At 31.0% G+C, this 26521-nt stretch overlaps 1 protein-coding gene across 3 annotated transcripts; it reads left to right on the top strand.

Moving 5' to 3' along the window:
- The first annotated feature begins 10942 nt into the window (after positions 1-10942).
- Positions 10943-17544, top strand: LOC114278412 (telomere repeat-binding protein 5). Of its 3 annotated transcripts, none has more exons than XM_028220449.2 (10): positions 10943-11322; positions 12715-12923; positions 13025-13877; positions 13978-14187; positions 14291-14353; positions 14458-14537; positions 14903-15144; positions 15934-16260; positions 16394-16457; positions 16948-17544. In XM_028220449.2, the coding sequence occupies exons 2-10, from the start codon at positions 12843-12845 to the stop codon at positions 17113-17115; spliced, it is 2088 nt and encodes a 695-aa protein (XP_028076250.2). In that variant the 5' UTR covers positions 10943-11322; positions 12715-12842; the 3' UTR covers positions 17116-17544. The 3 variants fall into 3 exon arrangements, with proteins under 3 accessions (XP_028076250.2, XP_028076253.2, XP_028076252.2); XM_028220452.2 differs by having other exon boundaries at positions 10972-11322; positions 12715-12859; XM_028220451.2 differs by having other exon boundaries at positions 10972-11322; positions 12715-12906.
- The last annotated feature ends 8977 nt before the right edge of the window (positions 17545-26521 follow it).

The following is a 26521-nucleotide window of genomic DNA, read 5'->3' as shown; positions in this document are numbered from 1 at the left end:
TTTATGATCCAAAGCGGACAGTTTATAATGATTTTGATGATATATTTCGGCAGCTTAGGAAGGAGGTTGAGGCTCGGACCAAAGAAATGAAGAAATCAAAGCTGGTGAATCAGCCTACAAACAATTGGGATCTGGGATCCCGCCCAAGACCTTATAGAAATTATTCCATGCAGAAAAACACACCCACACTCAAGGAGACACAATATTTAACGTGGTTCGGCATCAATTCCTACGTCCACGGGAGAGTAGCCGGTTATCACTATAACAATGGAGATATTACAGAAAGATTACAATAGAGGAGGAGCTCACACTTTCCTCACTCACCCACTCACCCGTCTCCCTCGCTCACACCGAGGGAGACGGTCTCTCCGCCTCACATATCTCACTCTCTGTGGCTTGCTCTACACTCACACTGTTCTCCTCTCACCCATCTTCATTTATACACTTCAGAATGGTGGATGGAGGGGCTGGCCAGCACATGGCCGGCTTGTGCCAACTCCTTCTTCACATGGCTAAAGGTTGGCTTCCTAACATGGCCAGCTCATGTAGCACATGGAGGATCACCCCTCACATGGGGTGATGATATTCCACACTGATGAGTTGCCCACAGCCAAAGGTGGGAAGAAAGCTGATACTGTTGTTAACAAGATTTCCAAAGACGACCAGTGGGACTGCACTGCAGCTTGTTATTTTTTCAAAAACAAGAAATGACCAGGGGACGTCCTGCCGGTTGTTCGGTGGGACCCTCTTCCAACGTACACGCACAGTGAAATGGTGAAAACAGATGCTGCTCTTCAGTTTGATAAAAGTTTTGCTCTGTTCTTAATTTGATATCAGTTTGGTGAAACCGTTGGAGCTTCAAAAACTGTCTTTTTTCATCAAATTCAAATCTGGTGATCAATCTGATGAACCGTTGGAGATAGTCTAAGGGGATAGGGCGGCTGTCTGTGTACTTCCGGTGATGACAGAAATATACTCCGGTGCCGCAAAGGCAATAAAGTCTTACGATCTGGAGATCTTAAGGAAAAATTAGTAAAATATTATTCTTCAATTTTGGATAGTATGATAGGTTCAATATGTATTTTCTTATTAGTTAAGATCCATCAATGATATTATTAGAGAAATTTAAGCTTATCACAGAGAAATTTATCTATAAATAGTTGAAATTTTTCTTTGAAAAGTTGAAAATTTTCTATTTCTATGAAAATGTTAAGAGACTCCCAACTACTATTAAAATGTTGCGTATCATTTATCTTATAAAATTTTAATATTAAGGATCTTAAATTAAAAAAAATCCTTAATTAATTGGAGTAAGTAAATAATGGGTTCCACATTTCTCAAATTTTAATTTAAAATTAAAAAAAAAATTGAGAGGCTTGTGAAGTTAATTATAAGTTTGATAATTCGAATCGTTCACTTTATATAGTCTGTTAGTATAAAATCATTTGTGAAATTAAATCCAAACCATAAATAAATTATTATATATAATATATACTGGGTGTTTGAGAAGTTACTATTTTAGTAGGCTATTTTAGTTTTTGATTATTTTAGTAAGCTAAAATTTTTATGTTTGGAAGATAGTTGAATTTTTTTGTAGTTAAATGTGATATTTGTAAGAGAAAAAATAAAATGATTATGAATGTGATGTGATATTTTGTCTTATTAACTATTTTAATCTATTTTTTTTTATAAATTTTAACTAAAAAAAAAATTAAAATCCAACCTGCCAAATATCCCCATATATGCAGAGAGGATAACAACCGAATGTCCCTTTTACGTCAAGAAATCTCATTGTGAGAGTTACGTAAACTTTAAACTTCTTCATTGTTTTCTATCAAATTTGGTGACAAATTTTTCAATGCTTAAATTATTAATTTTATATATCTGGTTGCTACAAACTTTTGTTTATTATTATTATTATTATTTTAATGCAGCTGTTTCAAGTTTAGTAACTGAGTGTCTAGTGTGCGTACATAATATCTATATAATAAAGTAAGATGTTTTTTAAATTTTCAATATATTTTTGTCTTATTAAGATATTTAGATGGTTCATATCTGTTCAAATTATAAAACAATGACTGAGATATATTTTTTAAAAAGTGTCCTCCATATACATTTATTACTTTCTCTCTTCTCTTTCTTACTTTTTAATTTTCATGATCTCACACCTTCCTCCCTGTTTTCTTTTTATTCTTTTATTTTCGTCTATTTTTATTTTTCTCTCTATTTATTTTTTTTTCCTTTTTATTTATTTATTTTTATTTACACCGTACATTCAAGTACATGCATACACCGGTTAAAAAATATAGGACAAATTATGGTAAGCACCTCTACAATTTATACTTTGTTCCTTGATTTTTAAAAGTGATAATTAACCCCTCAACCTTTCAGTCGAGTTGCAATTCAGGCCATTTGTTAACACACGTTACGGAAAAGTGACACTTTGTTGGCTAAAATGTTGGCTTATTTTTCCTACGAAGGAAAATATCATAAATGCGAGCGTGCCAGCAAGGATTGAAAAATCCTTACAGATTAAATTCAAGCCAATTATCAAGCGATTGTGTTGACGGTTCTTTTGCCTCAACGAAGAGGACTTCAAGATTGCCAAGTGTAAAGAAAAGAAAAATTAAAAGAAGAATGGGGAACGGAGAAAGATGATTGAGTGAACAATCAAAGTAATAATTACTTACCTCTACTCCTATGCTTCGAAAAGAAAGTGCATAAAATGCTTCGAAATGGAAATGCTGAAAATAAATGCTTCGAAATATAAATCTATGTTAAACTACTCCTAAGATAAGGAAAATAACAAGAAATATTGAAATCAAGTGTCTTTGATTATGAATTCTGGATCTTTTACAATGTAGCCATTAATGGCTATTTATAGAAGAAAAAATACAGCAATAACTACTTAGTAACTACCCATTTCTTCCATCTTCATTCTTGTCTTGCCATGTGTCATTCCACTCATCCACTTTGTCCTTCATATTCTCCATTATCTCTATAACTTCTTTTAACTTCCTAATGAATAAGAGGATGCCACGTGTCCTGCAATTATATAAATAATAAATAATAATAAAAATTGCAGATTTATGGTGTTAACACACTTTCAAAGGCATAGGTTTTGTTTGAGAAGTTGGATTAATTTTTTGACTTTTTAACTATTTTAGTCAAAATTAAAAAGTTCATTTAGGTTGGTTTTTTTGACTTTTTTAATTTTTGTGAAAGAAAATGAAACAATTATTATTTAGATATGACATTTTATCTTATTAATTTTTTAATTTATTTTATTTTTTTGTAATTAAAAAAGTCACCAACCTTCAAAAAGCCAGATGCCAAAGGAACTCACAGTAAAATAATACACCAAACTTCTACTCCATGCACTTTGTAATGCTTATATATACATTCACACATGCATATCTCTTCATTTTTTACACAAAAACAAACCACAACTTGTGGAAAGAAGCTTGTAAGTATTTTATTGATTTATCACGTCGTATTAATATTCCAATGAAATAAAATAAATCATTAATATCAATTACATCACAAATCATTATTATCTACTCCCAAAGTGTAGATAACATAAGTAAAAAATGAAATAGAAAAACCCTAACCAACAAACCAACCTCATTCAAGTGCTTACTCCCTCCCTCCATGTGGTGATTGTATTATGTGATTGTTGAATTAGACTAGGTGATTTCTTTAGGTTGATTATAATTAATTTATTATCGATTGGTAAAAAATAAAAATAAAATATATAAATTGTAATCCACAACTCTCTTCAACCTAGAATTTTTTTTTAAAAAAATATTATGTAGTATTGTTATCTATGTAATATTCCAAATAAATAAAAAATCATTATACAATCAAGTATGTTATAATTTATTGTTAAATTATCTAACAAAAATGAATCAATAATTATTTCTACTTGAATTGTTTAAATATTTTTTTGGCAAAATTATGAAAAAATCTCCAGATTTGACACTTATAACAAAATAAAATTTAATTTTTTAATTTCATCAATTTAAATATCAATCTTTTGATTTGTTTTCAATATAAACCACCGGTTTATTTTTGTTAAGTAAAACCTATAGAAAATAATATTTTAACCATCAAACTCAATGTAAATGTTCATAAAATGTCTAAAATACTATTTTTTTTATTGAATTTAATAACTAAAATATATATATTTTTCATCTTACTTAATAAAAACAGAAAAATAATTTAAATTGAAAATAAATTTAAAATTTAAATTAACAAAATTAAAAATTTATTTTATTATAAGGATTTGGAGTTTTTTTTTTTCATTCCGAATTTTTTTGAATAAAGCTATACACACCAATTGGTATAATTTCAATTAGTGTACTAACGAATCATATAACATAATTTTAAAAGTTTTGAATTTTTATAATCTATATAATGGATAGAATCTATAATTTTAAAATGATAATATCATAATATATATTAATATATTAATTACTATACCAATTAATGCATGCATTATTGAATTTGTTTTGGATTGTTTAATTTGGTCCTAGTGTCGGTAACAATAACTGCCTGCTAATCTTATCTAACAAATCCTAAAACAACTGCGACTGAATAGAGGGGCATATCCATCCCCCCACTCGACACGTACTACGTAGCACGATAAAACCCCGCATTTCATGTGTAAGAAACAACCATTTAAAAATAAAAAATAAAAAATAAAAAAATCAAAGTTTAATTACTTGTATTAATTAAATTTTACTTTAACATATAATAAGAAAAATGTTATAAATCTTAAATTTTTTTATCAAATGAATGATCAAATGTCTCATGTGAACCACTAATATTAATTAAATTTTACTTTAACATGTAATAAGGAAAATATTATAAGTCTTAAATTTTCTACCCAATAAATAATGTCTTATATAAGTATAGAGTGCATAAAAATATAAATTCTATATTCATGCGAGACATCTAAAAATTTATTTAGTAAAAAAATTATATCCCTAGTATTACCCATGTAACAATCTTGGCCAGCCGTTGTTCTCTGTCTCTTTTCCCTTCTTTCTCTCTCTAGCTTGACAGGTGTCAAACTACACGACAGTTGACACCCTCGTTCGACGATGATACAACCGTCCGTCACAAGTCTCACAGCAGCAACGACAACAACTTCAGCAGAGCGTTCTTAAAGGTTTCGTCGTGTTCGAAGTTGGGCCCACAAAATATTTTTTTGTTTCCTTTTTTTGACGACTCTAATTGTGGGTCCCACGCATTTCTTATCCTCCGACTCTAAACGCCGTTATGTAACGTGGTTCTCCACGTTCCGCGTTATCCCAGTTAATGTTATATCGCCGTTTACTGTAATTTGAAAATGAATAAAATTATAGATATCAATTGATATATTAATGAGTGTATTAATATATTATATAATATATTTTTAAAAAATTTAAATTTTTTTAATTTATATAATAAATTTAATTTATAATTTAAAAAAAATAATATTATGATATATATTGATATATTAATTAATATATCAATCGGTAAGGACCACACGCTGCTTTGAAATTGATTGAGATAATACAAGGGAAAAAAGTGGCCAATAGATGGATGCACCTTTTCCACGTCGGATTACTCGCTTTATCCTATGTGGTTTGCGATTTCAACCTTCCACCACATATTTTCTTGGGACAATTATATAACAAAAAATTTAGGTTGTCTTTGGAAGAATTTTCAAATTATGATTTTACTCATACATTTTAATATTATGCTTGGATAGGGTTTTGAAATTGTATTTTCACAACAAACGAAAAGCTCTACAGAAAATTTTGTGTCAGGAGCGATTTTTAATTTTTTTTTTTTTTGTTGTAAAATTTGACTTAATCAGCCGTCTAAGATAGTGTTCGTTTTTTTTTTTTTTTTTTTTTTTTTTTTTTTTTTTGCACATGTTATTTTTATATCATAAAAAAAAATTTACAAAATTTTTAAATTTTTTTTATGAGTTTTGAATAGAATTTTGAGTTGTGTGCTTGGTTATGAGTTATAAATTTTTGTATCAAATGTCATATGCTACATTGCTCAATTCAAACTCAATTTAAAATTCTTTTCAAAACTCATAACCAAACAAAATTTTTACACTCAAATCATAATTCTAAAACTCATAAACTCAAAACACAACTCTATTATCAAATCATAATTCTAAAACTCTACGAAACACTACCTTAAGGTTTTGTTTGGGAAATAGATTATCTTTTTGGTTTTGTAACTATTTTGAGTTTAAAAAAGTCTTGTTTAGATTAAGTTTTTTGACATTTTTAATTTTTGTGAGAGAAAAAATAAAATAATTATGATTTAAATATGATATTTTATCTCATTAATTTTTTAGTTTATTTTGTTTTTTGTGGCTATTTTAGCCTGGTAGCCCCATGCCAAATGAGGGCTAAGTTTGATTCTTATAATAAAATAAATTCTGATTTTTTAATTTTATCAATTTAAAATTTTAAAATTTTAATTTTGTCAGTTTAAAAATTAATCTTTTGATTTTTTTTTTAATTTAAATCATTTGTCTATTTAATTGACAAAAAAAAAAGAATCTTTTAATTATTAAACTTAATGTAGGAACCTAAAGGGTTAGCCTAACGGCTAAAATTTGAGACCGAGTGGTGTGCTCCCTTCAAGTTTTAGATTCAACTCACATTAGGAACAATTTGCTTCATATTTGTCTAATCTATGTAGAGGGAGTGCTTTGTGTGAGTTCCGAGATTAGTCGAGATGCGCATAAACTGACTTGAATATCCAATCATAAAAAAAAATAAAAATCAATGTAGGTATTAATAAAATGACTAAAATATATTTTCATTGATTTTTATTATTAAAATACCTACTTTTCATCAATTTTATTTAATGGAAATAGATAAATGGTTTAGATCCGAAATAAATCAAAAGTTAATGGTTTAAATTGATAAAATTAAAAATTCAGAATTTATTTTGTTAAAGGTTTCAAACTCTTAACTTCTTTTTTTTTTATTTTTTTTTATTTTGTTGTAATTTTCCCTATTTTCTTTTATAAATTTTTTGAAGGAAAAATAAATTAATAAGTTTCTAAAATACATGGTATTATAAATGTGTTTCCATCTGAATACCTACTAAATTAGATTGTATTATAAATGTGTTTCCATGTTTTAACTGCTAAATTAGGTTGGATAATTATAAATATGATAAAATTTAGTGATGGAATTACTAATGTTGTGATATTAAGTTACAGATACAAAATAAATTGTGCTCGTTTGTGCACTATTGTGGTGATTTTATTTTAAAATTATATCTATAAAATTACATAAACAATCTTATTACTAAAAGTGACATTTTTTTTTTTGTTTTTTTGGTAGAACAAAGGTCAAAAAGGTCTTTCCACCTCCAATCCCACGTCTCCTATGCCAATTATTAATTCTATCCTTTGAGAGCACGATTATTTGCATCACTGAAAATGAGATTGAAAGTTGGTGAACATAAGCAGCCCATCAGATTTTTAATTCAATTTCAATTACATGATAAAGAATGGGGATTAAGTACAAGGAACATCTCAATTTTTAATCCATTATTTGCTTAGCTCAGTATTAAAATTTTGACAATTTTAATATTGGTATGGACATTAAATGGAAAAAAAAGAAAAAGATTAAGTAATACCATAGGGATTGTGGTATTAAGTAAATTAGGCATCTCTAGATTATTTTTCAATTTCATCAAAAGATAAAAAATAATTATTTCTTTTGTGTCATCTTAACAAAACATAATAATACCACACTATCTCTATCAAGTTTTTTTATCCCCATAATCTTATTATATATTCGTTCTTTTATCTTATCTAATCTCATGATATAACACATTCCTCACAATTTTATCTCATAAAAAAATAACTCAACACTCTAACATGACCTAAATGTATAATAGGGTTTAGATAGAAATTCAAAAGGATGTATTTAAAAGTTCCTAAGAATTAAATACTATAATAACATATCTCTATTTATTATTATTATTTTACCATAATAACATATATCTACACTTTGTAAATTAAATGATAAAAATGTGTTCGTTGCATTTGTTAACCAAATGTCCTCGTTGCGTTTGTTAAATGAATTGTTGACAATTACGTTAAGGGCCTCAATTGACAGAAAAAAAAATATATATATATATATATTTTTATGAATTACACATTTTAAATTTATAACAAGTATCTCTAAACACTTGTCAACCAATTTCTAGTTAAATTTCTCTTAAATTTGGGAGTAAGAGAATTCTTGCCATCTAATTAGACGATGTCATAAAACATGGGTCCCAAATCTTTAATCACATTAGTATAATGATCTTTCATTATATATTTTAGATGGTTTTTCTCGATAAATTAATGTTGTTACTATGTTGTGACTTTATTTAGAAGGTTATGAAAAATTTATTTTCATGATTACATATTTTTAATTTAATATTGTTACAATCATAGAAATATTTGATCACCAAAGTCTCCAATTCTTCATAAATATTTGCATCTAAACATATAAATTTTTCAAATTTTTTATTTTATTTTATATGTATAGGTGCTCACATTTATGAGATATTCGTGAGATTTCAATGCATTTTTTTTTTTTGCGTTCCTATTTTTCCCTTTTAAAATTGGTTTTCTAGGTACATGCCATAGTATGTTGGTTAGGCTTTGGATATAATATATGCATGGGAAAATTCATATCCTTAGAAGAGGCCCTTTAATACTTAAGTCAGGCAATTCTCCAATGCATTTTGTATTTAAGTAATCGATATTCTTTTAATAAAAAAAAATGTGATAAGTATTGTATAAAGAGTATGTAAATCTTGAAGTGTGAGATGTTAAGGTTTATTTATAATGATTGATTACTTGTTACTGGAATTTTGATTTCATTCTAGTTAGGAAGAACTTACCAATCAAGTCCATTCTTAACAAAATTTTGTGAGTAATTTGAATAATTGATAAGATAAGACATTTAGTAACCATGGCCAAGGCTGAATTTGAGCTAATTTTTTTTTCTCCCCTCAACATTTTACAATTCTTTTGCCATTACGTTTTAAATACTCAATTTTCAGATGATATATGTCTGAAAACATTCACTTTTTTATTTATTTATTTATTTTATTTTATAAAAAATCTTGGTTTATTTTGTCTATAAATTCAAAATTTGTAATATTTTTATGGAAAATGTCTTGGACCCCATCACCCCCACTATTTTCTGATTGGTGTATATATATATATATTTTGTCTTTGTCTTCTCTCACAGCCCCCCACGTGGAGGTGAGGGTGCTGAGGTCACCTCTCACTGGGGGTCCCAGCATGACCGTATTTTTATTCATTTGTAATATTGCGATAGATGACTAAAATAGCCATGAGAAAATCATTCATTGTCGATTATTTACTTCCCAAAAAAAAAAAAAAAAAAATCCAACATCAAAATGTTACGATTTGCCGACAAAACATACTTGAGCTTAGACTTTATTTATTTTTTGGTAGGATGGTGGCCAAAGCCACCAAGCGAGCTTAGACTTTATATTAAACTGCCAATTCGAAAAAAAAAGAGTCAAAACTTAGGGGTTAATTTTGACCTAATTACCGAATGCACCTAGTTGAGCTCCTACATACAAGCCAATAGTTCAATTTGGCAGCCACTTAGCTAAGAGTGAGTTTAATAAGCGAAGCATTTCAAATTGACAAATCTTTTTCTTTTTTTTTTTTTAAGAAAAAAAACTATTAATAAAATTTTTGTATAAATTTACAATTATATATATTTTTAAAAGATGCATAATACCTCTAAATTTATCTATAACAACATGAACAGTTACATTGTTGATTTGTTTAGAATGTAACTGGCTAAGACCCACCTCTCTACCAAAATGTTTGGATTTGTTAAATTTGAAAATTCTAACTCACTGAAGTTGTCCTATTGTCAAACAAATATGTACTCATGTTAATAATTTTAACTGCACATTAGAAAACATATATATAAAAAATTAAAATTGATCGGATATAAATAAATTATAAAATCAAATTACCTATATATTATAACAAATTGATATTTATTCTTAAAAATATATATGTTCATAGATAAAAATAATTTGATGATATGCAAATCCATGTTGAATCAATTAGATTTTTTTACATGAATAATTTTATCAATTAATTATATGCGATAAATAATTTAAATCACTTAAAATACAATTTAAATTAATCCCATAATATGCATTGGTTTGACTATCATTTTGGGGTTAAAAAATCATAAAATGACAAAATATAGGTTAAATAAGTTAATAAGATAATATCACATTCAATTTATAATCATTATATTTTTTTATTACAAAAATAAAAAAATTCAAACCAAATGAGACTAAAAAAGCCAAATTAAAAAATTTCTAACACAAAAAATTAATTATATTAGTCAATATCAAACGGATCTTAAATCAACATTATAAAATTAAAATTTAAAACCTTAACAAATTCAAATTCACAAGCATATATTAGCCTTGTGATCATAATCCATATAGCAGAGTATGTGGGTAGCAATAATAGTAGTATACTTACTTATCATCTCCACGCGCTCTATTTGACTTCCACAAGCGCGTGAACTGTGAAATTCTGTACTAAGCGTTTCCATTATTGGAAATTAAAAAAATTCAAAACGAGACGTCCCTACAAAACAAAAAAAATTTAAAATAAAATTACGAGATGAAATTGCGTCACTTCGTGACCCAACGTTTTTCTCGATCGTGAAAGGCAGCTATGGCCGCACGATCCCCAAAGCCCTCCACGTGTCAAGATCCCAACCAGCCTGGCAAGAGCGTGGGTCACCATGTGGCGAGGAACAAGTCTTTAGGTGGTTGCTCTCGAACCTGCTATAGCCGGGAATACTATGGGCTTTTACCGATTGATCCGGTAATAGGAGTCAATGGTATAAGAGCTGGCGGGGTTTAAGCCAAGCTTGTGTGGGTGGTTTTCAGAGGGTTTTTGGCCATCTCAGAAACAAAGAGAGAGATTGGGAGGAGAGAGAAAATTGAAGGTAGCGTCCCAAAACCACGTTTGTTTTCCGAGAAAACGATTAGGAAAAAAATGGGGTAGATAGAAAGTTCGGATAGAGAGAGAGAGAGAGAGTGTGTGTGTGTGTCGTGATCGGTGCGAATTCTGATTCTCTTGGGATCTGTTGTTCTTTGAATTCTATCGGACATATCTCCGATCTTACATGCGCCTGAAAATTCTATGCAATTTCGCTTGAGAGCTTCGTATTTTTTAGGGGAAGATGTCATCTGAACGGTGAAAATCAGCGGCAACAGGTGAGATAGATGATCGAATTTCTTGGTTTCATTGTGGAATTTGAGAAAGTTGTAGTCTTTTTCCTCCAACAGTGCGTTTGGTTGCCGAGAAATTTGAAGGAAAAGGAGAGAAAACTTAGAATCTGACACCATGCCGTGGGTAATTTCGACGTTATGGCAGAGATTCTTTGGTTTTCTGTCCATTTCTCTGCAACCAAAGAGAGCATTTTTTTTTTTTGGGTTTTATTTTTCTGCTGTCTGAGAATTTGGTCATGCTGTCGATTTGTACTTTCCCTCTCAGATTCCGTTTCTGATGGGCTCGATCTTCGTTTTGTTGTGTAAATTTCGAAAAGATGGTGTCCAAAATTGTGATTTTTTCCCTGAAAACCAGAGAGATGACTGAGATCCATTATTTTTTTTACCTCCGAATCAGCTGAATTATCTCACGTTTTCCCTGATTGATCTGCTTCTTGGGTTTTTAGATCTGTATTGGTGTTTGTGTATACATATTATATTCATTTGCAGGGATGTCTGAAATAGTTATCTGTGTTGTTTTGAATGCTATTTTTTTGGTCCTTTCTATCAGGGTTTTGTGAGGGTTTTTCAATAGGACTCTGTTCTTTTCTTTTTTCTTTCTTTCTTCTTCTTCTTCTTGGTTTTCCCATAATTTTTTCCTCTTTCTTTTAATGATTTTTGGTGATGATATTTATGATTGTAGAGCACTGATTCCCAGAATTCAGGCCAACTGTTTTCTTCCCCCCCTTCATGAGTGCAATCAATCCTTGTATCTGTCATCAATTATCACCGTGGCAAATGGTTATAGTTGTCTGTTTAGCTGATAAGTGATATTGATGCTGGAGAATCATGGAGTCCCATCTGATTTTCTTGTTTTCCTCATGTCTTGTTGAAATTTAACCTGTGGTGCTCATTGGATGCTCTAGTTGTTTGGATCATGCCGATCTGATCTGATGGGACTGCATCCTTGCAAACAAAGCCACTTGAATTATGAAAAGCAGGACAATTTTCCAGGCCTGTTTCTACAAATCTATTTATGTTTTGTTTGATTGTTGTGAAAACAGAAGACAGGATGAACCACAACATCTGTTCCTTTACACTTTTATCTGATAGTGGACATAAACTTGTTTTCCCCTTGTTTGTTTTGCCTTGAATTCCATGTGGCACCTTGTAGTCTTGAATTTTTGGCATTGTTCTTATGTTATGAATAATTTGAGAAACTTATTAGACTCAACTGAATAAAATCTTTTCATGAATCATGTTTTGCGATTCTGCATTGTCAATTATCCTATTTTTCCATGCTACCGTGTCTTTTATCACTATCTTGACCTGCATGTATTTTGATCTTCCTCCTTCCATGGCATTATCCTCATTGGTAATGATTTTTTCTTTTTGCAGGGTTTGTCATTCTTGCAATGCCCAAGTTTTGCTGATTGGCTGTTGTTGAGTGCTCTGGGCTTCCATGAAACATATTTAAGAATGCTGGTGTTTTGCATTTGTTGAATTTTTGGTATGATCTCTGAGATATGGTGTTGCAGAACAGGTTAGACTATGGATTTAATGGCTATCAGGTGCCTCCCATACCTCGAGGTACCAGATCGGCTAGGGTAAATATTATCCACCTTCCTTCCTTGCACATTAACCCTTTATTTTCCTCTTTTGGTTGAGTTTTGTATGTCTAATTTTAATTTGTTGGTGCTTGTTTTAGAGGAGGAGAGCAATTAGTAAGAAATTTGATGACCGTCAAATGTGTGCATTTGACTTATTGGCTACCGTAGCTGGCAAGTTGTTGTTGGAGGGAGAAAGTTCTCCTAGCTCTAGTAATTCATTAACTGGCACAATTGTGAAAGGTTCTATTAAGAAAGAGCGGCAGGATGAAGATAACCCTTCAAAAGTAGAACCTTGTGGCCGGGGAAGCTGTGATAGGAGCTCTTTTGTTTCTGAGCTTGTCTCTCAAACTCCTGTTCTACATCATAGTTCAAAGGAATTTTCACATGTTCATAATGATGATTGTTCGGGAGTTGCATCTGTAATAACTTCTGATTGCTCAGAGAGAGTTGGTCCTGCTGAAAAGTTGGTCAGTGGAAAAGGCAAGATTCAACTTGGAAGCTTCGCCAGCAAAGTAGAAGTGGCTTCCTCTGGCTACCAGGAGTGTTGTGATTGTACATTAGAGGATGAAAATAAGAATAAGAAACAGATAAAAATAGAGCCACCAAAGACTGGTAATGCATCAAATAATACCAAGGCTGATATGTGCAGTTCCGATGATCCGGCAGTTAGGAACAGGAAACCTCCTACTCCAGTTAGTCTAGACAATAGCGTGAAGTTGCCTTTGTGCACTGATTACATTCCTAGTGGTTCTTTCCCTGCATGTCGGGATGATGTAAAGTTAGTTATAAGAGATGATGACGAAAACTCTTCTGGGTGCACTCAACCTAGCACAGCAACAAAGGCCTTCAGGCCACCGCCACGCATTGGTAAGCGTAGAATAAGGAAGTTATTGGCATCCAAATACTGGAAGGTAACTCCAAAATTGAAGGATGAGGAACATTTTAATGCTGGTAAGTGGTTGCTTCTTGTTTAACTGTACTGGGTTCCCTCCCAATTTAATTGCTTATGATTATGATTTTTATTTAGTTGAAACTATAATTCTGTCTCCAGATTCAGAAACAAGGTCTGTCTACCACAATAGGAAGATAGGTTACAAACGCAAACGGTCTCTAACTGATTATCCTATCAAAAAGAGGATATTTTATGACCGTAGCTCAGTATCAAATTCTGATGGAGGGATTAGTAGTGAGGGCATATCTAGTTCACCTAGGAAGGGGCTTAGTTGTGATGTTTCTGGTTCAGGTGCAACAATTCACGGAGGTTCATTTCCATCCTTTCCTTTCGTCTTTTTTGGTATATATTTTCAGTTTCAATTATAATTTATTTCTGGGTTTTCACTTAATAATTGTAACTCCTCATGCAGCTTCTGGGACATCAGCTTGTGTAGCAGGGCAACACACACCGTTCCAGTCCCGGGATTCCCATGGTATGAGAGCCTTTGATGGAGTGATTCATTTGTACTCTTTTGACTTGATTGGTGTTTGACATTCAAAGAGGTTCTTACACGAAGATGTCTTTCCTTTTGCTCAGTGAAGGTTAGGATCACGTCTTTCAAGGTTCCAGAGCTTTTTATTGAGATGCCCGAAACTGCAACAGTTGGTTCTCTAAAGGTATGCCATATGTGAACATTAATTTTGATAGTTTTTTTTATAGAAGTATCTTCCAGTTATCTCAAGCTAAACATTGTAGTGGATGTGAAGAAGTTTCCTTTATAGCACACGTTTCTATATGATTTCTGTATCCACAAAATAAAGTAATACATATTTTGGGGGTGAAGTGTGTGACCATGATTTGCATGGAAGGCCGATGCACTTTTGTGAAATACCTCATATCATCTCTCTTGACAAGTTTTTGTCTGTGGTTCTTGCTCGGGTCTTGGGTACTCTCTTACTGTGTGTGTTTTGGTTCTTTTTCTCCTTTTAGATTCTGATGTTTTCTTCTAACAACACTGAACTTAGTTTTCCCTGTTCTGCAGAGATCAGTTATGGAAGCTGTGACTGCTATACTTGGGGGTGGACTTCGAGTCGGTGTGCTTCTTCAGGGGAAGAAGATTAGAGATGAAAATAAAACTCTTCTGCAGACTGGAATATCTCTTGATAACAAGCTTGATGCTCTGGGTTTCTCCCTAGAGCCTAACCCTTCGCAAGCAGCTCCACCTCTGTGTCATGAAGATCATACCTTTCTACTTGCTTGTGATACACCTCAGCCATTAACAAGGTAATTCAGATGGGACATTACTTCTGTTTGATGTTAACTTCAGAACTTGTCCTCATTTTGTGCTTTTGAGTTTTGACATTTCATAGCTTTTTAGTCATTACTTTAAATGGTGTTATAAATAATATTGTGTATCTGCCCACCTTTTTTATGTTCCCCCCAATTTAATTTAGGATATGTGGGAAATTGAATGTTGTCAAACCTGTTCTTTCTCTTGGTGCATAAAGCAGGCATGTTTGACTCCACAAGTAGAGATTTTACTTCTCTTGGTTACATTGGATGTGCTAAATTTGCCATCGCTGTGTAGGGGTAATCTGAGTGCACAAAGATTTAATTTTTTTGTAATTATCTTAGACTCCATTTGGATGGATGCGGATTTGAAATACATGGATTTTATATTAATTATTCAAGGAGAATAACTCGAATTTAGTTTAATAGGTTACGTATGAATTTCAAGATTGAATTGAATAGTTTAATCATGATGGAGATTTGAAATAACTACATAAAAATAGTTATTTAAAATCATGCGAAGAACTCTCTTCTAGCTACAAGTATTCTACTAAAAAACATCTTTTTTAACTCAACTTATCCTCTTCTATAGTTTTTCTCTCCACATATAATAGTTTACTCTCCAATATTTTTAACCTCAAATCCCTTGATTTGAAACCCACATCCCATCCAAAGGAGCCTTATTTTTATTGGAATCCAAGTTCCCAGGTTCTTCCGGCTCCAAGGATCAAGCATTTAAGTTCATTGTCTCTGAGCTAATGGTATATAATGATCTGTCACCAGGTACCCACCTGCGCCTAGTGTAGTACATAATGTAGTTGAACAGAGTACTGCTGATGCCTCACCAGATCCTCCATCGACAAATGCGGGCAACTTTGTTGATAGCGATCATGATTCAGCACCCTCTCCTCCTGACATGTCAATAGACAAAAGCCCAACAGATTCCAGGGCATTGGTTGCCGTTCCAGCAATGAATGTTGAGGCATTGTCTGTTGTTCCCATGAGGAAATCAAAGCGATCTGAGGCTGTTCAGCGTAGAATTCGTCGACCTTTCTCTGTTTCTGAAGTGGAAGCACTGGTTCAAGCTGTTGAGAAGCTAGGAACTGGAAGGTATGTTTGTAGGCAAAACCCAACTCAGGAACTACCAAGGGGCTGAATCACTAAATAATTTGTTAAATGTGACTTGACCAGTTTTTTATTTTTTTTGTTCTTTTCTCTTACCCCCTGGTTGGTTGGTTTGCAGATGGCGTGATGTTAAACTTCGAGCTTTTGATAATGCAAAGCATCGAACTTATGTAGATTTGAAGGTAACTGAATGATTTTCCACCTTCTTGCTCACAGATATTCCATCTTAACAGTACTAGTTATTATTCATGATGCTCCTTAATGATTATTGAGATTGCTCAATTGTTTCTGACCGTTACAGTTCTTTTAACTTTTAAAATAGCCCAGTGGCCGTCAATTTAGTTGGTTAAAGGCGATTGCTTGTGTTTTTGGCACATTACTAAACTATCTATATAGCTTTATATATACGATACAACTACTCTCCCAAGGAATCTCTTCAATTCTAGTCTAGTTGGTATAATCTATTTCTTCCTGATGACCCCCTAATAAATGATGAATGACCCACTTTTATTTATTTTATTTATTGCCTAAGAGATCTTTAGCTCCTGGGTCCGAATGCAAACGGGACAATATGAGTTGTTACCTTTAGTTATCTACACAATGTTTGTTTAATCATTAGAAGTATGGTCACATGATGTGGTTGGTGGTGTTTTGCGATTGGGGATTATGCAGGACAAGTGGAAAACACTGGTGCACACGGCAAGAATATCTCCCCAGCAAAGGAGGGGTGAGCCCGTGCCCCAGGAGCTCTTGGACAGGGTCCTCGCTGCCCATGCTTACTGGTCCCAGCAGCAAGCCAAGCAACAGCTCAAACAACAGTTGGAGACTTGCCTCCTTTGAAAAACTTCACCAGACTCAGCTCGCAGCACACGCTGAAGAAGCAGTAGGTTTGATTGTGGTTTAAAGAAGGTGCTCTCTAGTTTTTTTTTTTTTTTCGTTGTTAGTATTATGATATGATATTATGTAAAAAGTAACGACAAGGGGGAAGGATAGTTATTGTAATATTTTCCAAGCTCTTGCGCCGATTCTTTTCCCTGCATGCGGTGAGAGGTCGGTGCTTGTAAATGTTTGACAGAATAAGAGCTTTGCTAACGGATTCAATTTTTTTGGTGCCAACATGTTGGCATTTTCTTGTTCATTTGATTTCTTGTTTGGGTGGTTGGAAAAGCAAAAGTAGAAAACATGGGAGCTGAAGTTCATTTGTTGTACTTGTAGATTGGTAGTGTGATTGTAATCTTCTATTTAATGCTAATGCTTGTTTAGCATCAATATTATGAATTTGTTGACTCCCTAAGCTTTGTATTCTTTTCTAATCGACTTGTTTGGTGTAGCTTTGATGAACATAAAGCAGAAGTTCGAAGTATTATTTTTTTAATTTTAAGATTATTAACTTTTTTTATTCAAGGTGAAAATTTTGATATGATGACCTTATGATTACATTTTGGTATTACGAATTGGACGGTCACGATGAGATGATCAACTTTAATACCCTTTCTTTTTAAGGTCACAAATTCCTTTCTTAATAAGGTTACCTAACAGATTCCATTTCAATGGGACATTGGCTTGAAAGAGAGGCAATCTAAGTCGGGGGCAGCCAAGTTGGTTAGGTTTGTTAGGAAGAGCGATATATTAGTGAAGAAGCACGTGTATGCACGTGCTATTGGGAAGGTGGAGTAAAGATATCAGGCTGTGGACTTTATCTGTGAGTAGGCTCAGATTGGAATCTTATAAGATATACGCATAGTAAAAATAATAACAATGAAATAAATAATTTTCAATGATTGAGTTTGAGGATATCTTTGATGATAAATTGATAATAAATAAGCCCTTTGTATTAGACATGACTATGCACATGTATTAGGTCGGTGGTTTTAATGTAAAAATAGATGTTTATTGAGCTGTAATGAACATGAGCTTAAAAAAAACAAGGGTTATAATGAAATAATAAAAAGCATATGAATATTGGCAATTCACATCTAACTTTGGTCATGGCAAACAATTTATTGATTCAATTACAGATTTGTTAGAGTTTGTGTTTTTTTTTTTTAATATTAAAAATTAGTTTGATAAACAATAAAAAGATGCTTTCCAAATTAAAAAAACCATTTTTGCAATACAATATGAAAATGATGAGTAATTTTTAACATTTCTTTATTTTTTTACTAAAATAAATTTTAATTTTTTGAAAAAGAAACTATAGAGAGTATTTTGATTTTTTCTTCGTTTTTTATCTTTCAATTTGTTTTCTTTTATATCATATGGTTAAAAGACTCAAGTCCAAAAATATGATTAAAAGACTTAGGTCTCGTTTGGAGAGACGAAATTTTAACTAAAAAATCATATTAGAAAGTCAAAGATTTGTTCCATTCTCTCTCTCTTTCTCTCTCGCTCTCTTTTTATAAAAATGTTAAAAAATTATTTCTAAATACTTTTGATACTTTTACCTTGTATTTTAATAAAAAAAAAAACTAAAAAAGAAACTGAATTTGAGATAAATAGTAAATGAGAAGTGGACATGTAATCCTTAATGCATTGATTAATTGTGCAGTAAAAATTGATCAACCTAATGCTGCCAAAGGAACTTGTACAAAAAAAAAAAAGGACTAGAGAATCTTCTACATGGGGAAGGAGATGCCTTTTATTTTACTTTTTATGTGTCACTCATATATTGCTTAGAAAATTTATGAATCACTTTCACGAAAACGCAACTTCAATATTTTATTTATATATTACTTTAAGTTAAAAATTGATAGACGAAGTGGTTTGTGCTCCTATTCTAGTGGCTACAAGAAGATAGGGTGTCTCGTCCCACAATTCTTATCTCATTTTTGAGATTCGAAATATGAAATACTTTCTTAATAATAATTTGTAATAATAAAAGGTCCAAGAAAATACATCACAATTAAAATGAGAGGATGGGTTAGCAAAAATGTTTTGAAGTTATTTTTTAATTAAAGAATTATCTTTGATTTGCTGTAAAAAATTTTAAAGTTAACGAGATGTGGGCTAAATTTACAATGAATACTATTCATAATTTACTTTTCTAAGTAGTAATTTAAATAATTTTTCTAGGTATATAATATTATTTTCTTTTTTTAAGGAAATTTTGGATTGTCTAATTTCCTTACTAATTTCGAACCTTTTATTTGCTAGTGCCCAAATAATTGTTTTTCCCGGGTGGCGCTTGTGTATGGTTTAGGCTTCTTTTTGGGAATTAGTTTTAAAAAATAGTTTATTAGCAAAAAATTAAGTTTTGAAAAAAAAAATCTAAAAAAAAGTCAAATTGTAATTTTTTTTTAGCATAAGTAAGTTTATCTGATTTAAATTTTTTTGATAAAAAATGAGTTTAGCAAAGTTTTTTTTTTTTTCAAATGAGATTTTTTAGTTAATAAATCAATTTTTTAACCATAATCAAACAAAGGCTTTCATATCCTAGTCTATCTTAAGAATGGCCCAACCTTCCCAAATTTATTTAAGAAAATGTTTTGTAGCTTGAAAGTTTTTCCTCCGACGGCCCAAAATGACGTCGTTTTGAGCAATTTATTTATTATTTATTTTTTTTCTCCTTTTGTCTGAAACAGGGGGAGAAACAGAGAAGAGGAGAGGAGGGAAGGAAAACAGAGAGAGAGAGACGGCGATGGCGATGGCGGTGCGAGAGACGGTGATGGCGGTGTGAGCGACGGTGATGGAGGGTGCGACAGTGGATGCTCACTCTTGTGATTTCTAGCTCTGATGTGTTGAAGATGAAGATGAAGATGATGTGTTGATGATGGTGATGTTGTTGTTGGTTGTTGTTGATTTTTTTTTTTTTTTTTCTAGTAGATCAAGATTTGAATCCAGATCTGAATGGGGGAAAAAAAATGTTGGCCGATTATGATGTGATGAAGAAGATGTTGTTGATGATGATGATGTTCATCTTCTTCTCTCCTTCTTCTTCTTCCTCTTCTGCGTCTTCTTCTTCTTCAGACAAACGGGAAGGAAAAAAGGAAAAAATAATAATAATAATAATAAAATAATTCCAAAATGACGTAGTTTTGAAATTTTGGGCGATTCGGGGAGCTTCCAATATGAGCTACGTAGCGCGATTGATTTATTTATAGCTGAAGTTTCAGGTGGCCATTGGACAAAGGTTAGAAACCTACAATTTACCTGTAGGGAGTTGGATTTTATATGATTAGATTTATAATAAATCAAAAATTGACACACATGTTCTATTTGTTTTGGCAAAAAGCATTTTCTAATAGAAACATATTCTTTTATTTTAGACAAAATCCATTTTACTTTCCTATAGTAAGGTTCGATAGCACTTTATCCTTAGATGGTGTTTGGTTATCATTTTGGGCTAAATAATCACAAAAAGACAAAAAAAAAAAAAAGTCAAAAAATCACAAAAAGACAAAAAAAAATTTACTATTCCAAAGCTAAAAAATCCAAAAAAGTCAATTAAGAATACTAAACGAACATAAAAGTCTCAGGCTAAAAAAGTCAAAAAACTAACTAAAAAAGTCATTGCCAAATAAAGGGTTACTTTTTAAAAATAGCCATATGCCCCTATGTGATTTTGGACTAAAATATAACTTTTAACACTATTAATTATAGATATAAAATAACTATAATACCCTCAAATTCTATATTTTTTTGTTACTTTCTTTCTCTCTCATCTTTCATACACATAATTTATAATATATAGTATTAATTCAATTAAATTGTAATTAATTATAAATTCTTAATTATTTATTGTTATTAAATTTTTATTCTAATTTTAATATAATTATTTTTAGATCACAGTTAATCCTAAATATTTAACTATTTATTGTAATTACTAACTTTTAATCTGATTTTAATTTAATTATATTTTAGATCACAATTAATCTTAAATTCTTAATTATTTATCATAATTTGTAACATGTTAATCTAATTTTAATTTAATTACTTTTTGGATCAATTCTTAACCATTGTTTATTTTATATTTTATTTAATTATTTTTTATATTTTAGATCAATTCTTAATTACATTTTACTATTTATTTTAATTAACATATTAATCTAGTTTTAGGATTGGAAAAAATTGCGATAAAATTGTCCTTTTGTTGTATTAGTTCATTCTAAATTTTCAAAAAATAAAACTCTCTGCAAAATAGCGTATGTAATACACATTCCGTTAGTTTACACAAAAAAACTAATGGTGCCACCTTAGTCCAAAATCACATTAGAACTTTCTATCTATACTTGAACAATAGGGGGGTGAATGTTCCAACCCCAAACCACAATGGGGTAAAATGGCGAAGGAGGAGGAGGTGAAGGTGGGGTGGTAATGGCAATGATGTCAACAGTGATGGGGGCGGTAGCTGTGGTGACGATGTCAGGATGGGATGACCATTTTATCTTGTCCCGCTATGAACAAATTTTTTCCACATCGAGAAAGAATTAGAGCGGGGACAAGTTTTACTTTCTCCAGTCAGATAATATTTATTAAATATATTTATATGTAAATAATATATAACTTTTGATTTTTTCCAATATAATAATATTAAACCACTCAAATAATACACTTATCATTCATTTTTCACTTATTTATTTTTCATCTTACATATTTTAATTTTCTTTAATTATAAATTATTATTAATAATATATTATATTATCTCTAATTATTATTAGTATTTTTATTTTTTAAGTTACAAAATAAACTCTCATCAACACTAACCTGATTTGCCTCCCTCCGATATGTAATAGGGTGGCCCCCCGGTGGACATCTTTAGATGTGGTGGTAGAGGTGATGGTGACCATGCTAATATAATGGTATTGATAAAATTTTAATTTATAAAATATTTTTCGTTTTTCATCAACTTTTATTTCAAATAGTTAAAAAGACAAAAAAAAAAAAAAAAATGTAGGAGCGATAATCAGCCATCCCGTTGTGGGTATAATTATAAAATTTAATTAACATACGAAAAAACAAAAAACCAAAAAGGCAGCAGCATCGTGTTGCTTTGCAATCAGGCACAGAGGCCAGCCCAGAGCCATAGTATGTGTGGCCTCTCACGGATTAATGGGTCAGACTAGTCGAGCTCCAACTTCTAAGCCCACGTATTTTTCAGACTATTTTCTAGTGTACGGAATTGGGCCAGACTAAAACCCAATCTGGGCTCAAGATGATCGGGGGAATTATCACATGAGTGGTGGAATATTTCCCCGATATGAATAATATTATATCTATCAATTAATATATTAATTAGTGTATTAATAGATGATATGATATAATTTTAAAAAATTTAAATTTTTATAATTTGTATAATGGGTAGGGTGAGTAATAATGTCATAATATGTATTAGTACACTAATTGATATATTAATTGTTACATGTAACACCACCGCTCTAATTTTGTTCCCTCAATTCCATCTCTAATGATGTGACCCACCTTCATGTGAAGTGGTCTCACACTCCTCTCTCTTTCATTTTAGCCTCTCTAATTTCACATTATTAGGAATAGATTTGGATGAGCAAAATTAGGACACCAATCATTATTCTTATTACATATAAAATGGAGTCACAAAAAATTAAAAAAAATTATTTGAGACTCCTAATAAAATCCCCACAATGATGTGGAATGATAGTTGTCAACTTTTGACTTGTTATATACTCAATTATGTGAGGTTTTACTTTCTTGTCACATAATTGAAGGTGTATTTAGAGATCTTAAATGTAAGTCTCTAGCATTACTTTAAAAAACATTTACAAAAAAGTAATAAATATAATAATTAAAATTATAAACTTTATCACTATTACGTAATAATTTTTGAAAATTTATCCTTATTAATAATTTTCCCTTATTGATAAACCAGTCACCCTAGTGCCATTTGTATATTTTCTTGGGATATAATAATTACATTGTAGTGAATTTATTTTTTTAAAAAAATTGTATATTCGTGAAAAAAATTATAATTATAATTATTAATATTTACAAAATTATATATCCATAATAAATCATAACTAAGGCCTCATTTGGGAACAAACTATTTTAGCCCTCGTTTGGCAATCCACACTTGGGCTAATTTTGCCACATCCGTCCAAAGTAGGCTATATTAGCCACAAGAGACACAAAAGAGTCACGTGGATGGGAAAGAGTTCAGCCCGTGTACAAATTACCAAACTATTCCCATTGCCAACCTGTTTGTGTCACAGTAGCACCAAAACAAACCACACACTTTCCCTCACCTAGGGCACGGTTAGACGAGAAGAAGGAGGCGGAAATTGAAGACTACCATCGATGAAGAAGAACAACAACTCAAGTTGTCCATAGCCCAAGCCCATCGGAGTGCACATCGGAGGTCACACTGCAACCAACACATCCTCACCACCATCGATCGTGAGGTACATAGATTTTCTTTTTGGTTTTGGGTCGATTTGATCTCCTTCAACCCGATTTGCTGGGGTAGTCATTAATCGTCCATTTTTTTGTTGTGTGGATGTTATTTACTTGTTTGGCATGTGGGAAAACTACAGTATGATGATGGATGCTCCATAAAATCTGATGGATCTAAATTCTTGTTTTTCTTTAGAAAATTGATCTCTGAAATTACAAGATGCGTGGTCTGTTCCATTTTTTTGCTCGATGCTTTGATTTTGCACAGCATTTATATGCCAATTCATGGGAATTTTTTTTTTTGCCATTCTTTACATGTCCTATTTATAGACACTGAATTATAGATTTTGCCAAGATGAAACATCATTTGAAACATGTACTGTTATTTCCCATTCTTTACATCTCTTATTTATAGACTGAATTTCAGATTTTGTCAAGATTAAACATTATCTATTTATGGACTGAATTATAGTTTGGAAAATTATTTGAATTTTGATGAGTTGAGAGCTAAAGTTGGAATTTTTTTTTTTTTTTTTTTTTTTTTTGGAGATTTGGATCCTCTCTATTTCACAGGGAAATATTGATTCATTTACCTCCTACAAATACTGATTTCAAATTGTTTTTACTTGAAATGCATGTTCAGTGATCATAAAATTTGGTGAATTCAATATATTGATCTGGGTCGGTACAAATTAGGTGTTCTGATCTGGGTCGGTACAAGTTCACGCGTCATTACGGAGTGTAGTGGAATGCACTTTCAGCACATAGAAAAAACAATAGGGGTTTATTCAAAATATGCCTTGGTATGATTTTGCAAATGTGCAAGTTCAGTTGGTTGGTTTGTGTTCAATTGGTTGGTACATCAATGGCATTACATAACTATATACGTAGAAATACTAGCAATCCAACAACTATTAACCCCATCTTCAACGAGGAAGAGACTATGACAATAGTAAATGGCATACCAAAAGTTGCACATGACGAGGGTGGTTTAATGGTTGCGGATAAGGACCCCCATATGGTATTGTTGCGAGTTCCTATACGGGACAAGTTAGTGTACATGCACAATAACAGAATGTTAGGAAACATATAGTCAACCTAATATTTGTATGCTTATAACATTGTTCAGCCATGGTCGGGATGTATGTGATTATATTATATTGTACAATATGTATGTGTTTACACAAAAAAATGAAAGTACTATGGTTTAAGTGCCTTATTTTGTGAAATTATTGGGTTGGAGAAAGAGAAAATTTGTTATGTACTTGTAATAATTAAGTATGGTAGCATGATGGCAAACCACAGTATTATGATTTGATGACTGTGACAGAAAAGTTAAAAATTTTTAAAAAATAAAATGGGCATGTACTATGTTGAAAATTACAATATTTGGCCGTCAACTCAATTTTGGGTAAAAGGTAGTATGATTTATACCACTTTTATTTTAACAAATAGTAAAACAAGTGCAAAGGTGATGTGTCTGAAAATAGATACCAAAAGGGAAATTTATGGGTGTGTTTGGAGATAAATTTTTTAAAAAATATTTGGGGCAAGAGTAACTGAATTTTTTTGGTTTGTTTAGTTATATTTTGAAAATAGTTTGAGAGTTTGGTATGATTTGATGTAGTTGAGAAGATGTGTATGAGAGAATAAGTGATTGAGAAGGATAGAAGAGAGAGAAAGAGAGAAAAAGTGATTGATTGATATGTAAGAGAGAGAAAGTAACTTTGAATTTTTTTTTTCAAAAAATTTGAACCAAACAAAATTTTGAAAATTTTCCTAAAAACTTGTAATATACAATTTTTTACAAGCCCTCTGTTTTTGTTTTTATTTTTTAAGAATGGTAAAATTCTTATTTTTTCTGTAATTATAAAATAAATAAATAAAGAAAATGAAAATAATAGGCTGATGTGGTAGCCTTACAACCTACATGCCCAGGTAAATGAACAGTAAAGGGAACATGGTATGCCCAAGGGCATTTGGGTAATCTTACACATGGACATCTTACCAAAAAGTCAAAAAAGTCAAAAAGCTTATCCCAAACCAGACTTTTTAGTCCTAGGCTAAAATAGTCAAAAAGTCAACCCACATCCCAAACGAATCTTTAGTAACTTTTTAGTTTTTTACGAAAAGATGTGTAAAAAAATAGAGAGAGTGATGTAACAATTTATAGTGACTTTTTAACTAAAACATGTAGTTGTCAAACGAGGCCTAAGTCACAATTAATATCACAATGGGTCACAACTAAAAGTCACAAAAATTATAATTGGTGCATATGTGTATTATAAAATTTTCTAATTTATAGATATTCACTAATGTTGTGTTTAGTTTGGAGATTTGGGAAGGATTTGGAAATAAAAGGAAAAAAAAAAAAAAAAGTGAAATGTGAATAAAATATATATATTTTTCACACACATTTTTTTTAAAAAATTCCTTCTCAAATCTCCAAATCAAATACAACGTAAAGAAAAGAAAAAAAACACAAACTTTTAAAATGCTCAACAATTAATTAATTTATATATATATGGCATATGTGTATAACTTTTCGTTTCATATGAAAAATATGTACAAAAAATAAATACATATTCCAATTTTATAACTAAAAAGAAAAAAAAATATTCCTTACATATATGCATATACAAACAAATATTTGCATAAATACTTTAATTTTAAAATTAGTATAAATAAAGATTTAAATTTATATATTGAATAAAAATGGCTCAAATATAAAAAAGTTAATCGCATCATGTAAACAAAAAAAATTTCAGAACATAAACCTTACACTTTGGATCATTTACTATGTGTATTATCAAGAAATCAAGACAAAATGACATACCTGAATCCATTGGTGAACGGTTAAACGGAAGTGTGATTATCAATGAAC

Source organism: Camellia sinensis, chromosome 14 (assembly GCF_055761805.1).
Source record: "Camellia sinensis isolate YWXY chromosome 14, ASM5576180v1, whole genome shotgun sequence".
Taxonomy (NCBI): Eukaryota; Viridiplantae; Streptophyta; class Magnoliopsida; order Ericales; family Theaceae; genus Camellia; species Camellia sinensis.
This window is presented reverse-complemented; position numbering and strand designations above follow the sequence as displayed.